This window comes from Pristis pectinata, chromosome 12 (assembly GCF_009764475.1).
Source record: "Pristis pectinata isolate sPriPec2 chromosome 12, sPriPec2.1.pri, whole genome shotgun sequence".
NCBI lineage: Eukaryota > Metazoa > Chordata > Chondrichthyes > Rhinopristiformes > Pristidae > Pristis > Pristis pectinata.
This window is the reverse complement of record NC_067416.1, coordinates 42,412,789-42,428,267: the sequence shown is the minus strand read 5'-3', so window position 1 is coordinate 42,428,267 and position 15,479 is coordinate 42,412,789. Positions and strand designations below refer to the sequence as shown.

Below are 15,479 nucleotides of genomic sequence, written 5' to 3'. Positions count from 1 at the left end.
TGGTGGGAATGGGGCTGGTGGATTGCTCTGTTAGGAGCTGGTATGGACCTGATGGGCCAAAGGGACGCCTCCTGTGTTGTGGTAAATTAGTAAATCAGTAGCGAGCAGATGATGATGCTCGATTAGGTAACTGGCGTGGAATGTGGCCTTCGGAGTGGAGAATGATGAGGAGGAGAAATCAGTTGTGTCCATTGGAATTTAAATGGTTCTGGGATGATTTCATCGAAGTTTTCTTTAAGTTAAGAGTTATGACAAGAAATAGGAGATACAAATTGTACGGGTCATGGTCCAAAAATTAAAACCAAGCCATTCCGAAGTGAAGAAACACTTCTATGTTTTGATGGTGGCAAAAATTTACAATACTCTTCCGCAAGCATCAAAATATTGTAAGGCCACTCAGTATCATTCTGTCACCTTTGAAGGTCATCAGTAAACAAGCAAGACAATTGTGAATCTTTCTTAACCAGGTAAATAATCTCAGAAGCCTCAAAAGACCTGAATGTCTGCAGACCCAGCCCAGAAATGTCAGCACATTCCACTAGGAGCAAGTCGTCACCTTGCTGCAAATTCCTGCTGGAGTAAAGAACTTCTGCTTACGTTCTGCTGCAAGATATCACTGGTTTCTTTCATAAACTTGAAAGTATCAGTTAACTAGCCTAGCACATCTCCGGTTCTTCAATCTGAAGTTAATTTCAGCAATATACTGTGTTCTGATGGAACACTGATTTTTGTTTTTAAACAGGTGCTGATATTTTCTCAAATGACATCAATGCTGGACATCCTGATGGACTACTGCTACCTGAGAGACTATAAGTACAGCCGGTTGGATGGTTCCATGCCTTACACCCTGCGTGAGGAAAATGTATGTTCCCCTGAGAGGCTGCAGTTTAATCTCTAATTTTCTGTCAGAAAGCCATTGAAAAGCATTTTATGTGTTAACTTTCAGCATTCTTCTTTGAACCAATAATGAAAACAACAAAAAGTCCAAACAAGGGATCTGGATCAGAAACTGCTTTTAACACTGGGGAGTGCCAAATTTATCCAAAGAAATTTAGACTTTTTGTGTTGTATCAGAGGTTATTGTATGAAGAAAAAACATCATGGTGTAGGAGATAATATTGGTATGGATGGAAGATTAGCTGGCTAATGGGAAACTAGGAGTAGGCATAAATGGGTCTTTTTGTGCTTGGCAAGGTGTGATCAGTAGTGTGCCACAGGAATCTGGGATCTCAGTTTTTTTTTACAGTTCATATAAATGACTTAGATGAAGGCACCAAAGGTATGGTTGTTAAATTTGCTAATGGCCCAAAGATAAATAGTTGGCAAGAGAATATAAGGAGACTGCTAAAGGATATAGATGTGAGATATAGGCAAGGATCTGGCAAATGGAATAAGATGTGGGAAAACATGTAGTTACCCTTTTTGGTCAGAAAACATTTTTATAAACAAGATGTATAGATGACCTAAAGAGTAAAAGATTGCAGAAGTCTGAGGTGTAGAGAGAGATGAGTGTCTGAGTACATGGTTCGCAAAAGATTAGTATACAAGTACAGTGAGTAATGGGGAAAGTGAACAAAATGTTGATCATTTATTGTGAAAGGAATTGAATGCAAATGTAGGGAGGTTATACTTCAATTCTACTGGACATCAGTGAGGCCATCAGCCACACATTTACTCTAATCCTACATGAAGGACACTTTTGTATTTTCTCCATATTCTCGTCAAGTGCCCCATAGTTCCTACCACTCAGTAGCGTACTAGGGATACATTACTGTGGCCAAATAACCTTCCAACCCACATATCTTTGGGATGTGGGAGGAAACCAGAGCACCCGGGGAAACCCACGTGGTCTTAAGGCGAATGTGTGAACTCCACACAGACAACACCCCAGTCTCTTGTGCTGTTAGGGAGCAGCTCTACCAGTTGCGTCACTGTGCCAAACGTTTTTAAGGGAAAGTTTGGTAAATTCATGATGGCAAGAAGGTGAAAGGTTAGCAGGAGCAGGTGGGAATGTGGAGTTGAAGATGCAGTTAGATCAGCCAGGATTTTATAGCATGGTGGACCAGACTCAAGTGGTTGAGTGGCTTACTCCTGCTCCTAATGTTTGTGTTTGTATGGAAAGTTGTCTACTGCTTTGAGATGTTCAACTTTCCAAGTTACAGCATGGGATCTGATCACGAAAAAAATGTGTTGAATATTTCCCAGATCACAGGGAAGGTTTGAGTCTCCTAAAACAATTAAACTGTCAATCTACATAGTTTATATTTACTAAAATTATAGATGGATTGAAAATGGAACTGAGGGATTGATTGTAATTAAAATTTGGTAGGTTAGCAGTGAATGGGATGGTAATGATCAATATAGCGACAATCAAATGGGATGTAAAAGGGTGTTTGATCTTTCCTGAGCTGCTGGGAGTCTGGTGGTATCACCAAGAACAAAATCATTGTGTAAAGGTATTTTTCATCTAGAATTTGATAAATGTTTTCACCTCTTCCTGTTTGTGCATTGGATGTTGGTTTAATAGGGAAAATGCAGATTTGTAGAAACTGGTCTTGCCTTGCAACCAAGAGTCTGCATACAAATCCCATCCGACAAATCACAATCTATTTTCTTTTATGATGAGTCATTTTTATGTGGCTGGTCTGGCACAGAAATTAAGATTAATGTCCTTCAGGGAAGGGAAAGTCCAACTTCTCTGTCTGGCCTCTGAACCTTGCCAATCTCTTTCCCCAGTCTAAACCTACAACTCCTCTGTTCTCCTTCCCTCCCACTCTGAAGTGTAGGCCTCCTACCCATGCCTAGCAGCCTGATCTTGTCCCAGCTCCAGTGGACTCTTCATACCGTCATTTACTGGGCTGGGCCATTAAATCCACACTGTTTATATTAATCTTATTGGTGTTGTCCACTTAAAAATGTAACATAGCTTAATGTAGTTCAAGAAGCTGTGGTTTAGAATTCTCTTATTCTTGCTTCATGATTTTTATAATTTGATTAGTTTGCAATGGTATTGAAATATCACTGTCATGGGGATTCTTCTGAGTGTTGCGGAATACATTAGAGGGATATGTTCATAATTATTGTTTCTTTCTCTAGATAAACAATTTCAACAATGATCCTGAAGTCTTCCTCTTTTTACTGAGCACTCGAGCTGGGGGTTTGGGCATTAACCTGACAGCAGCGGATACTGTCATTATATATGATAGTGACTGGGTAAGTACCTCCCAGGGCTTGGATACTGCTGGTTGATCTAGGTGTAGACACCTTGATAGGTGTTGATTTTTGAGCAACATGCTTGTATCTTGTGTGGAATATCATGGAACTCATCAGTAAAGTGCAATTTGTATACTCCCTTTTGTTATGCTTTTGCATTGTAAAATACTTTTGTATATCCCTGTTGTATACTCTTCAAGCTGGACTTCCTGTGGCAGCTGATTCATATTTGCATTGCAGAGGGAGCACACTGATTTAACACAAGGGTGCAATAATAATGGCACAGGTTTACAGTAATCCTACAAACAATTTGAGATAAAACAGCTAAAAAACAAATTTCTGGAAGACTTTTGCAGGTCAAGCAGCATCTGTGGAGGCAAAGGGATGATTGGTCTTTCAGGTCGAGACCCTGCATTAGGACTGGACATTAGAGGGAGGATAGCCAGTATATTAGAAGTGAGAGGGAGAGGGGTGAGACAAGCTGGTAGGTGATGGGTGGAACCTGATGGGGTAGAGAGGGAACAGGTGGGGGATGAGACAGGCTGGCAGGTGATGGGTGGAAACATGAAGGTTTCATGGGCAGATGGAACCAGGAGGGGAGGGGATAGGAAAAGTGAAGCAATTTGAGATGTAGATCTGAGGGTAGTTGAGGGACACTTGCTTTCTGCTGCAATGTGTTGGTGACTACAGTTGTAATCAGTAAACATGCTGCATGGAGTCCATTTGTATTCTGCACGGTTATTACAATGTGTTTGGAATTGGGGGAGTGAGTGATATTCTTGAGTATTAGAACCAGCAGGAAATCATATAACAACCAAGAGTGCAGATTTCCCCCCGCCTGCCCGCCCCCCCCTCCTCCAAGTGCATCCACATTTTCATGGCTTCAGCCATTTGAAATGAGGTTTGGCTTTTATTTTAATGTATTTTCTTTGATCTTGGTGCTGAATTTAGTCTAAATGTCCTAGTTAAAATGGGGGTATCTCCAAGAAGATAATAAGTAAAGTCACAGCCAACTTTCCAAGTTTGTGTACAACGTGAATTGATCTTGTCATTTTTATACATGGAATGTGTACGTTTCTAAATGTTTAAACTACTCACTTGAGAGGAATGTTGCAGATTGTTGAATGTTGGCCTTAAAAGGTAACCCGTACCAATTTCCAATAATAACATTAAATGCTGGAAACGCTCAGTAGGTCAGGCAGCACCTATTGAAAGACAAGCAGTTAACGTTTCAGATCAAAGACCCTTTACCCGAATGGGAAAGGTGTGTACACAGGTTTTGAGTTTCAGAGAGGGTGGGGGAGGAAGAGGGAGTTTCTCTGGTGGGATAGATGGTAGAGCTGCTACCTCACAGCACCAACAGTCCTGCTTCTCTTCTGACCTTTGCTGTCTGTGTGATCATGTGGATTTCTTCCGAGTGCTCTTTCCACATTCCAAAGATGCGCTGGTTGATGTTAATTGGCCCCAGTAAATTTCCCCTGTTGTGGGTGAGTGGTAGAATCTCAGGGGATGGGGTTAATGGGAACATGAAGAAAGTGGAATAGGGAAAACTAGTGGGGGGGGGGGGGTGGAAATGCCCTGAGAACCATCATAGAATCGATGGTCCAAATGGCCTCCTATGTTGTAAGGAGAAATAGGAGTGATGCCAGGGTTGTCAAGGTGATTTTTAATGTTTATGGAGCTGTCTGGTTGGTTAATGGGGATAGTCAGAAAGGAAATGAGCAAAGGAGTGTTGAAGCTGTGAAATGCAGGTCCGAGCTGCTGCTGAACCTGAAACCAACAAGAAAATACTGGAAATACCCAGCAGATCAAGTAGGGTCGGTGGGAAGAGTAAAACTGAGGTAATATTAAGGGTGAATAAGCTTACAGTGGAACTGGCTAGTTCTGATACAAACAGTAAGAGCAAGTTACCTGATGTTGTTGAATTAGATGTTGAGACCCAAAGGTTGTAATGTGCCCTGGCGGACAATAGGTGTTACTGAAGAACAATGCCAGAAGCCAGAGACGGGTCCGAGTAGAAGTGACAGGCAATTGGGAACTAGGGGTTGTCACTGCGGACCGAATGAGGTGCTCCGCAAAGCTGTAATGTTAACTTGTTTTTCCTCTCTGCATGGGCACTGTTTGATCTGCTGAGTATTTCCAGCATTCCCCTGTTCTCAGGAACACCTGACCTGCATTTCACATTTTAAGATGTCCCTTTGTTTCCTCTCTCCCAAACAGCCCTTATTAAGCTCTAGACCATATGGCTCTGTCAACAGTGGAACTACTTCAGCAACCCTGGCCTCACCCTATCAGAGATATTTCTGTCTTGCTCATCCCTCTTCACTCTCTCTGCAACTCAAATCTAACTATCTTCACTTCCCTATTTCTGAAGAAGGGTCTTTGACCTGAGACGCTAACTTTTTCTCTTACCAAAGATACTGTGTCACCTGCTGAGTATTTCCAGCATTTTCCGTTTTAGAACTTAGAACAGTAGAGCACAGGGACAGGCGGTCCAGCTGATAATGTCTGTGCCGAGCATGATGTTGAATTAAACTACTCCTTTCTGCCTGCAATATGATCCATATCCCTTGAACTTCATTTTATATTTCCAGTTAGCTGCAGTTTTGTTTTTCAAATGCCCATTTCCAATAGGACTGTTGAAGCCCCTTGTCCTTGTTTGTTTTCCAGAATCCTCAGGCTGATCTCCAAGCTCAGGACAGGTGTCATCGGATTGGTCAGAGCAAACCTGTGGTGGTGTATCGCCTGGTAACTGCCAGCACCATTGATGAGAAGATTGTGGAGAAAGCCACAGCCAAGAGGCGACTTGAAAAGATGGTTATTCATAAAAGTTGGTGTTCATAAAACTATTCATAAAAGTTCATAAAATCTGACACCATATTACAAAAACTAGTATCGGGATGTGTCGGTAAAAAGCTTGATTTGTTTTCAATGATGCATTTCTCCAATTTGCTGGAGGAACTCATCAGGTTGATCAGCACAGACGGGGGTGTGCAGGAGGAATTGTTGACTTCTTGGGTCAAAACCCTGCATTGGGACCAAAGGTTATTCTTAAAAACTGGTTAAGTGTGGTATTTTCTTGGCAGGGAGGGTGGAGGGAACTCTATTTAGTTGCTTTTTTTGCCCCTGTTTTCAAATTGTGATTTTTTTTTTCCCCCCTCTCTCCTAATGGTGAGCGTTTAATTTCATGTTGGTATAGAGTGTTTTCCAATTCAGACACTCATTGTCTGTTAATGATTGAAGTGCCAGGTGCAGTATGGGTAGGGGCTGAGTAAGGGGAGCACAAGGTTACAGTGGATTGGATTGTGGAACTGAGTATCTGAGCTCAAATCCATGTCAAACTTGAGTGAAAGGCTCAGCTGTTTGTAATGCTTCCACGTAAAACAAGTCAGTTTCTAATGACAGTGGATATATCTGAATTTTCCCTATTTTGGCCCATCATGGTCGAGGCTCATAGGAAGCTTAGTGTGGGAATGGATAACGTCACAAGGTGCCCTTCATCACATTGAGGCTGAATGGTAGGGTAAGCAGTAATTCTGGCCGTGCTGTGGCTAACCTGAGGTGTCTTGACACTGGAGCCTGAAGCAACCTTTCTCACCCTGATTGTAAGGAAGTTGAGAGGGAAAGGCGTTGATATCCATTCAGAGAAACATTTTAAACCTAATCAACAAATAACTGATATTTTCCATTTCCATTGGCCATCTTGTAGCTATTTGAGCACCAAATGGGCCCACTTTCTGGTGTTGGCTGATGTCTGCTCGGAATCAGTTGTAAACAGGCTCATTTGTATATCCAGGCAGACCAAGGTGATATCATACTATTGTGGTCTGGATTTCAACCAGGGGTCAGGAAAAGAACTTGACTAACCTACTGCACTGTCAAGTCTTAAACTTTGTTGTCATCTGTTGTCTGATCCAGAATGCTCAGTGTCTTCCTGATTTCTATTTAGATAAATTCAAAGGGGGGAAATCAGGCTTGAATCAGTCTCGGTGCAGTTTGGATTCTACTGAACTACTGGAGTTGCTGAGATCTCGGGATCATGAAAGGTAAAGTAGATGAATTACAGAATGTGTGACAAACCTTTTTGCTGATTTTTTTTTCTCCCCTGTTTAATTAAATTTTAAGTTCAAAATTATAGCACAGTTGATTCGTGTGGCTAGAATTCCTCCCACAGTGATCATTCTTTCATCTGAAGCTGCAAAGTGTAGCTCAATCACTCGTCATCTTTCCTAAGTTCATGCAGTTTTGGTTCAAAATTTGTTGCATGGTTTCCTGTTTTCCATCATAAATCAATTTTGTTTGTGAGCTTATCATCGTGCAAGTTTAAGGGTGCAGCACCTCTCAGTTCTCATTAATTATCCATGTAAGAGCAGCCAGCAGTTTCATCTTATGTCATGTGTTGGTTTGGGACACTTCAGCCCTATATCCTGTCAACATTAAACACCTCTCAGCAGTTGTTAGCCAAGTTCTGTCAGTGTGTATAAACCAGGTTTAGATCGTGTGCATTTCTTTCGCATTCCAATTTGCAATGGGTTTGGAACTCTGGTGCTTTTGTGCTGAGGATGAAGAAGTTTCTGAGCAGAAGAAAATGCTAGTCTCGGGTTCATCCTTGAGTGGGGTTGATTGATCTTCAGTGTACTAATTAGTTGAGTACAGTAAATCAACATATTTCCAAACTTAATATCTTTCAAACTTTCCCAACAGAGTAGTGAAAGGATCTACCGAGAAAGTGATAAGTGATGCCGATCTTCGGATTCTCCTGGATCGCAGTGATCTAATCAGTAAGTGGATGGACACATTGACTACAAACAGCCTTCTCCACATTTCTTTCCATTCACCATAATTATAATCTTATCTGGTTTTAACTTGAAAATTAATTCTCTGTATTTCTGTGTACTGAGATAAGTAACATTTAGCTGCAATTTAAATTTATTCAGCATCTTTTAATACAACAGAATCCCAAGGTATTTTGTGAGCAAAATCTGACACCATATTACAAAAACTGGTATCGGGATGTGTTGGTAAAAAGCTTGATTTATTTTCAATTATGCGTTTTTCCAGTCTGCTGGAGGAACTCAGCAGGTTGGTCAGTACGTGAGGGGGTACATGGAGGAGGAATTGTCAACTTCTTGGGTCAAAACCCTGAATCAGGACAGAGGCATGACGGCCAGTATAAAGAGAAGGGGAGTGGTGAGACAGGAGCCTGAGGTGATTGGTGGACTGAGAAGGGGTGAAAGACGATGGGCAGGTTGCGGTGGGGGTGGAGAGGGGCAACAGTGGCAGGTGGATGATGGGTGGATGCAGGCAAAAAGAGGGGGGAGAAAAGAGGCAGATGGGGTGAGGGAGGGGAGGGTGAAGGTTGGAGACTGGGAAGGGGGAGCTCCCCTCCCTTGCTCTTTTTTTCCCTCCTCTGCCTCCATCTGTCATCCACCTGCTGCTGTCTCCCCTTACATACCTGGTGCAACCTACTCGTCATCTTTCACCCCTCCTCAGTCCACTGATCACCTGTCTCACCATTGCCCCTCTCCTTTTTAGACTGACTATCTCCCCTCTGCACTCTCAGCCCTAAAGCAGGGTTTCAACCCGAAACGTCAACAATTACCTTGCCTCCCTCAAATGCTGTTTGACCCGCAGAGTTCCTGCAGCAGATTGTTTGTTGCTCCAGATTCCAGTGTCTGCAGCCTCTTGTGTCTTCATGCATCATGAGAAGTCTCTTAGATGCAAAGAGAGAGATGGGGAGTTTAAAGAAGAAATTATAATGCTTGCAGCCAAGGGAGCAATAAACATTGCTGTCAGTGGTGGAGCAATTTGAAATCTAGCAATAGGGTGATGAGTGAACAGGGGTTGATCAGTTATGAGTGGCAGAGCTTTTTAGTACAAGTGTGTTTAGCGTAGAAGATCGCAGAGGGCTGAGAAATCATTGAAGCAGTTAGCTCTTGAGATACAAAGGCAGAAATCTTCATCCATGCAACAAACAAGCTGTGGTGGGACAGAGTTGAAAGTGGGCAGCCTGGTAATGGGGTTTTGTGGTTAGAAGGTCAGGAAAGACAGCATGGTTGTGAATTATTTTTGGTTTAGTTTGTTGCTAGAGAGAGGCCAAGAATTGGTGGTCAAGGATAAAGGCAGGAACTGAAGGTGGCAGCTGTAGTCTTTGAGTACTTGGCTCATTGAATATTAGATGTTAGTCAAGCTGTGATAGATGGCAGATGGGTTAAGAGAGGTGGTGGTGAGAAGAAGCTGGGTATTGTCTGTATACATGTGGAGTCTGTGCCCCAACATTGAGGGGCAGCATGTAGGTGAGAAGTACAAGTTGAAAATCTATCCTTCGGAGACACTAGAAGACAGAAAAATTGGAGATTCTTTGGTTAAGATGCGGTTAAGTTTGGAACGAGCTGAGGGCAGTCTTGCCCAGATAGATGGTGATGGAGGAGATGAGTTTGGATGGGGAAAGATGTTTGAGGAGGTAGTGTAATCAACTGTTAGGCAGGCTGCAAATAGTTCAATAAATGTGAGAGGAGATGGTTTACTGCAGTTGTTTATGATTCTGAATGCCATTTTGGTACTATTGCAGGACAGAAACTTGACTGGAGGAAATCAAACCTGTAACTGCTGGGAAACGGGCATGGATTTTAGATGTGATACCTAAATGTAGGACTCCAAATGAGCAAGATCAGTAGAACTTGCTTTTTTACAGGAGCTTTCTTGGGATAGAAGCCATGATTCCATATTACTTTGACTCTTTCAAAAAAAAAACCTGTTTTCTAACTTTAAATAATTGAATTCTCACATAATAATAATAATAATCTTCTACCGTTCCTAGTTTATCACCATTGAAAAATTCTCCAATTATTTTTCTGGTATTTGAAGGCAAAAATATGCTTAAGCAGTTTGGAAAAGGTGAGAGAAGGGGCATTGATGGTTTACAAGGATGTATTTTGGGATAGCATTGGGAGTAGATTTGACTGGAAGCAGGGCTATACCTTGCATCAGTTAGTAGAGTAGCTGGGAAGAGAAGCAAAAGCACTTCCATCCCAATATCTTTCAACTTTAACCTGTTTTGAAACAATTTTCTGTAACGGGGGTAATATTGCATGGATATTGATACATTTCTCTGTAAGACTTAAGTCTTCCTTGGAAGAATTATTTTTCAGTGAAATGTCTTCAGCTTCTATGAGCTTCTGCTAATCGGATGAATGTTTATTTTCTTGCAGAACAAACAAAGAAACAGAACTTGGGAGTCAAAAGCCAAACAGACAAAGTTTTCAAAGTACTTGACAATGATGAGGCAAATGCAGGAATCCAGCTGTGTGGGCTGTGAGAGGTGGCTGGCCACATCTCTGTAGTCAGGTGTTAGTTGTGCCTTCCCTGTAGGGAAATGTTCCTCCTTTGAGTCGCTTTCTGAACTGCATTCTTGGGGTTATTGATCTGACATGACTTCCTGTTTTAAAGGTTTTTAAACTGGGGCTTTTTCTTTTAATGTGCTTTTGTTTTGCACGGTAGGTTACAGATGCAGATTTTTTTTTTCCAATTTTGAGATTTATTGCTACCTGAAATCTGAATAAAAGGTTGACTTCAAATTTTTGAACATTGTACAGGTGAAATGGGAGAATAAAGAGTTTTTTCTTGCTTTGTTTACCTGTACAATTTAGTTTGTAAGTACATGGAGTTCTTCCCCTCCAAGATATTTGCACATTTATTGTCTCGGCAGAGGCCCTGTTCAAATGAAACAGGAAGTTAAAGCTCCGCCATTTGGTGAGAGTTTGCCAGGAATGCCACTATGTGCCTTTCTGTTGTATTTAGTACTGGTCAGTGTTGGAAAATCTGACTGTGCATCGGTGTATGTTTTTAACAGTTTTGTTGTCTTCCTTGCCTTCAAAGGACAAATTGTAATCACCAATTTTAAAGTAAATTAGCATCAGGGACGGTGTCACTAGGTGCAGTTACTCTCCTCCCCCTGCCCTTTTGTTTCTGACTGGGAAAATCCCAGAGCGCAGTTCTTCTCTCCTTTTGCTTTTTGCTCAAGGTTAATGATGGTGAAATTTGAGAAACTGACGATTGCAAAGTTTTTGTTTCCATTTCTCTTTCTCTGTTCCCACCCCCTGGATAATTGCTTTGAGTCGAGACCAATAGTTGTTTAATTTGATCATTCCTGTGGGGTGGAGCTTGTTGCTCACCCGGGTGGATATTGTTTTAGTTGGAATGCCTGGAAATCAAAGTTGCGATGGAAACCCTAATGAGCACTGCCTCCCACACCTGTGCTGTGTTTGCAGTGTGCTGTATCCAGGGGCTGTGGAAGGGGGCTGGTGTTGAGGGTTACCTCCAGCAACTACTCAGGACCATGGAACCCAGCTCTTGCAGCAGTTTGTGTGGATTCTTACTTGGCTGTCATTGGCAGTGCAGTTCTATGTGAACTGAAAAGAATGAAAGGCTGGTTAGTAGTGATTTTGTAGTAAAATTAAGAAGTTACGCATCTGAAATTCATTTCCTTGGATAAGTTTCTTGTTTTCATTTTGGGTAATTGCACAGGGATTAAACCGATACCTATAGAAGATACCTGGTGAAGAGGTTTGTAGCCGCTGTGCACTGCAATTATAGTTGGTTGATTAGGGGAGGCTTGGTATAGATAGATGCCTATCACTGCAGATACAAGACTGGTCCTGCTTTTTCTTTCAAGAAAATGAGCTTCAGGATCTTAAAGGTTCAGCATTGTGGGACACTTTCTTCCAACTTCAATCCCTGTTGTATGTTGAATGCTCTTGTATAAACTGTACAAAAAATTGTTTTTATTAGAAATAAAATTTTAAAATTGGTTATCGTGCTGGTGTTTTTCCATATTACAAATCCAGTCTCGCAGATGTGTTGTTCTTTACGAGCCTACGTCTAAGCTGTGGAGAATTCGGTGGATTTTGTGTTTTTATATGATTTTTCACATGCAAGTATTTTCCTTGCTTGTACTGTTTTCTACACTTAATCTCGTACTCCCTTTACCTAACAACTGTAACTATTTATCACTCCTGATTTTCTCCAATCTACCCCTCTAGTTGTCACATTTTCTAGGGGGACTGTTTTCATAAGGAGAAGGATTTCTATTTGTTTGGCCCACTGTCCTTTGATTTTTGCAAAAAACCCAATGAGGTTTTTGAGGGACACTTACTGTTACGTAGACATACCCCAGTGCACAGTGATATCTCTCAAAGTGTATAACTGATTACTTTGTTTTGGCGAAGTAGGGCAAGCTAAGAACTTCCTGCTCCTCTCTGAATAGTATCACAGGGTATTCATTGAATGTCAAGATTCAGTGTAATGTCTTGGCTGAAAGAGAGCTCATTGACAATTTGGTACAGTACTCTTGGCTGTGCTTTGGTTTTGTTGTGTAACTTAAACTGTAAGTCACACAACAAACCATAAGCACAGCACAGATGGTACTCATCCATCTTGTATAATGGATGAGTACTATCAGTTAAACCACATTCCTCCAGATTGGAGGTGGGAATTGCAGTTGGATAGAGCTCAGCTCTTGTGAACTGTTACTGAAAACTGCGATAAATGGGGCAAGGGCTGATTTAAGAAAAATTACTGGGCCTTGAGTTAGCAGTTTGGCTAAAGGACCCAAGGAGAGGGCAGTCTGGCTGGGTTGAAGTTCATAGATTTGACAACATTGGTATCATTTGGCATAGGTTTGACAACTATGATTATATGACATATTCTGTGCTAGATTCATCCTATTCATTTAAAGCTTGTAACACCATTCTGGCTGACATCCATTTGCCTGCCTTTTCTGATAATTGATAATTAACAGCTTGATAATTCTAAGACTCTGTTGTATGAACTACTGAATCATCTGAGCAACCACAGCTCTTTGGGAGTTTCAGATTTCTATTTCCTCTCCTCAGGAAAGGTGCATCCTGCTTTCCTCTCTCAAGTGGACTTGCTAGATAATATGTGAAGAACAAACAACTGCAGATGCTGGAAATCTGAAATAAAATATTAGAAACACTCATTAAGTGAGGCAGCATGTGTGGAAAAAGAAACTTAACGTTTCAGGTCCAGATCTGTGACAAAGGATCCTAGACCTGAGTTGTTAGCAGGTCAGGCAGCAATGTGGAAACAGTCAAATGTTTCCATCATTTTGTTTCTATGGCAATATGAAATACTTTGACGTCCCCTTTCCCCAACAGAAGAAATAATTCATTTGATCCCCCTTTGACACTTAATCAATCTTCCCATTAGTTTATACTCAAATGTTGCCCTCGCATCTTGGTGACTGCACTCCCTCCCCAAGGCCAACATGCTTTTCCTGAGACACAAAAGGCTGCAGATGCTGGAATCTGGAGCGCAAAAACAAATTGCTGGAGAAACTCTGGGTCGTGCAGCATCTGTGGTGGGGAGAGGAATTACTGACATTTTGGGTTGAGATCCTGCATCAGGACTGAAGATCACTGCTTCAACAAAGTATGTAATGACATACCACAGACATGTTTTGTTGATGCATTCTTCAATGCAATCTATCCAAGAGTGTAGTAAGGATTAACCATTTCCCTTTGCGTAATACATCACAATCATCTGCAGGTGAAATTTTCCCATTCATGTTTACTGAACGTAAGAAATGGGAGCAGGCCATCTGGCCTGTGGAGCCTGCTCCACCATTCAATAAGATCATGGCTCAGCTCCACCTACCTGCCATAACCCTTAATTCCCCTAATATTGCAAAAATCTATCTGTTTCTTAAATATATTTAATAAGGTAGCCTCTACTGCTTCCCTAGCTAGAGAATTCCACAGATTTACTACTATCTGGGAAAAGCAGTTTCTCCTCATCTCTGTCCTAAATTTACTCCCCTGAATCTTGAGGCAATATCCCCTAGTTCTAGTCTCAGTGGAAACAACTTTCCTGCCTCTTATCTATCCCTTTCACAATTTTATATGTTTCTATAAGATCCCCTCTTTCTTTGAATTCCCGTGAGTATATTCCCAGGCGACTCAATCTCTCCTCATGGGTTAACCCCCTCATCTCTGGAATCAGTCTGGTGAGCCACAAGAGGTTGAGTGTGAGGTGGATTAAGTGAGTGAGAATGCCTGGGTCCGGACAGAGGGATTGGAGGGGGACGGGAAGTGGGAAAGCCAGCATCCCAGGACACGATGGGAAAAATTCGTAGGATTCCTTAAAACCTTGCATCAACCGGTACTTGGTTGTGTGAGCAGACTCGATGGGCTGAATGGCCTACTTCTCTCTTGTGATCAATCACAATGATCAAGTCGCAGTGTCATCGTGCAGAAATGGGCCCTGAGGTCCCTGTCTGGTCACTGGGGGGCTGGGGTGCGTGGGGTGGTCCCGGCTGCACCAGCCCCTGCTCTGCAGGAATTGCTCATCGGGCCCAAGGCCCGGTGTCTCTTGGGATGCGTCGCGGCACACCCCGAGCCACCTGGCGGACACACTGCCGGTGCCGTTCTGCGATGCGCCAAGGCGTTTCTTGTACGGGCTGCTCCTGCACACCTTTTACTTCCTTACCCTGGTCTGCTGCCCGGGCACATTGTGGCGGTCTGTCTTGCCATCAGGCAGTGGGGGGGAGTCCTTCCCCTTTTCATCAGGGATCTGGGGTGGAGAGAGCTGCACACTGGGCGGTGCCATAGCAACAGTTTTCCAAGCCGGTTCACCGACACCCTGGCCACCTGTCACTTCTGCGGCCGGGAGGAGACCGTGTACCATGTGTATGTGGAGTGTGAGAGGTTGCAGCCCCTCTCAGCATATCTGAAGGGGCTGCTTCTCAAGGGTTCTCAAGTTCTGGCTGCACTTCAGCCCCATGCTGCAGATCTACGGTCACCCGGTGCAGCGGGCAGGTTGTTCCGGGGATCTCCTGGTCGGTCTTCTCCTGGGCCTGGCCAAGCTGGCCATCCACAGCTCCAGGCAGCAGCCGGCCGAGGGTTCCAGCTGAGCTGCCTGCCTGCCCCTCTTCCGGGCTTACATTCGTGCCCGGGTGCCCTTGAAGAGGGAGCACGTGGTATCTGTGGGCCCCTTGGGATCCAGTATGTCGTGGATGGTGTGAACGAGATTCTTATCTGATGCAGTGCGTTTTGTGGTCGTTTAGTTAGCGTTGTCTGCTGTAGTTATGTAGTTAGAATCTGCATAGTTTTTTTCTTGTGTCAGTTGCTGTAGTTTTGACACTGGATGTCATTTTGTAGTGCTTTTAGTCAATAAACCTTTGTACGTTCACATATATTTAAAGAAAAAGGCCCTGAGTTTGTGTCAACCATCAGGCACCTACTTTC

The 15,479-nt window shown here is 42.7% G+C and overlaps 1 protein-coding gene across 1 annotated transcript in view; it reads left to right on the top strand.

Annotated features, from left to right (window-relative positions):
• The window catches only part of hells (helicase, lymphoid specific), a 49,447-nt gene extending 37,423 nt beyond the window's left edge, over positions 1–12,024 (top strand). The window contains exons 16-21 of the mRNA XM_052027558.1: positions 743–862; positions 3,097–3,213; positions 5,884–6,043; positions 7,163–7,259; positions 7,918–7,994; positions 10,425–12,024. Of these exons, the coding sequence (XP_051883518.1) occupies positions 743–862; positions 3,097–3,213; positions 5,884–6,043; positions 7,163–7,259; positions 7,918–7,994; positions 10,425–10,531 (678 nt within the window). The 3' untranslated portion in view covers positions 10,532–12,024. The remainder of the gene's footprint in view (positions 1–742; positions 863–3,096; positions 3,214–5,883; positions 6,044–7,162; positions 7,260–7,917; positions 7,995–10,424) is intronic.
• Positions 12,025–15,479: the final 3,455 nt, after the last annotated feature.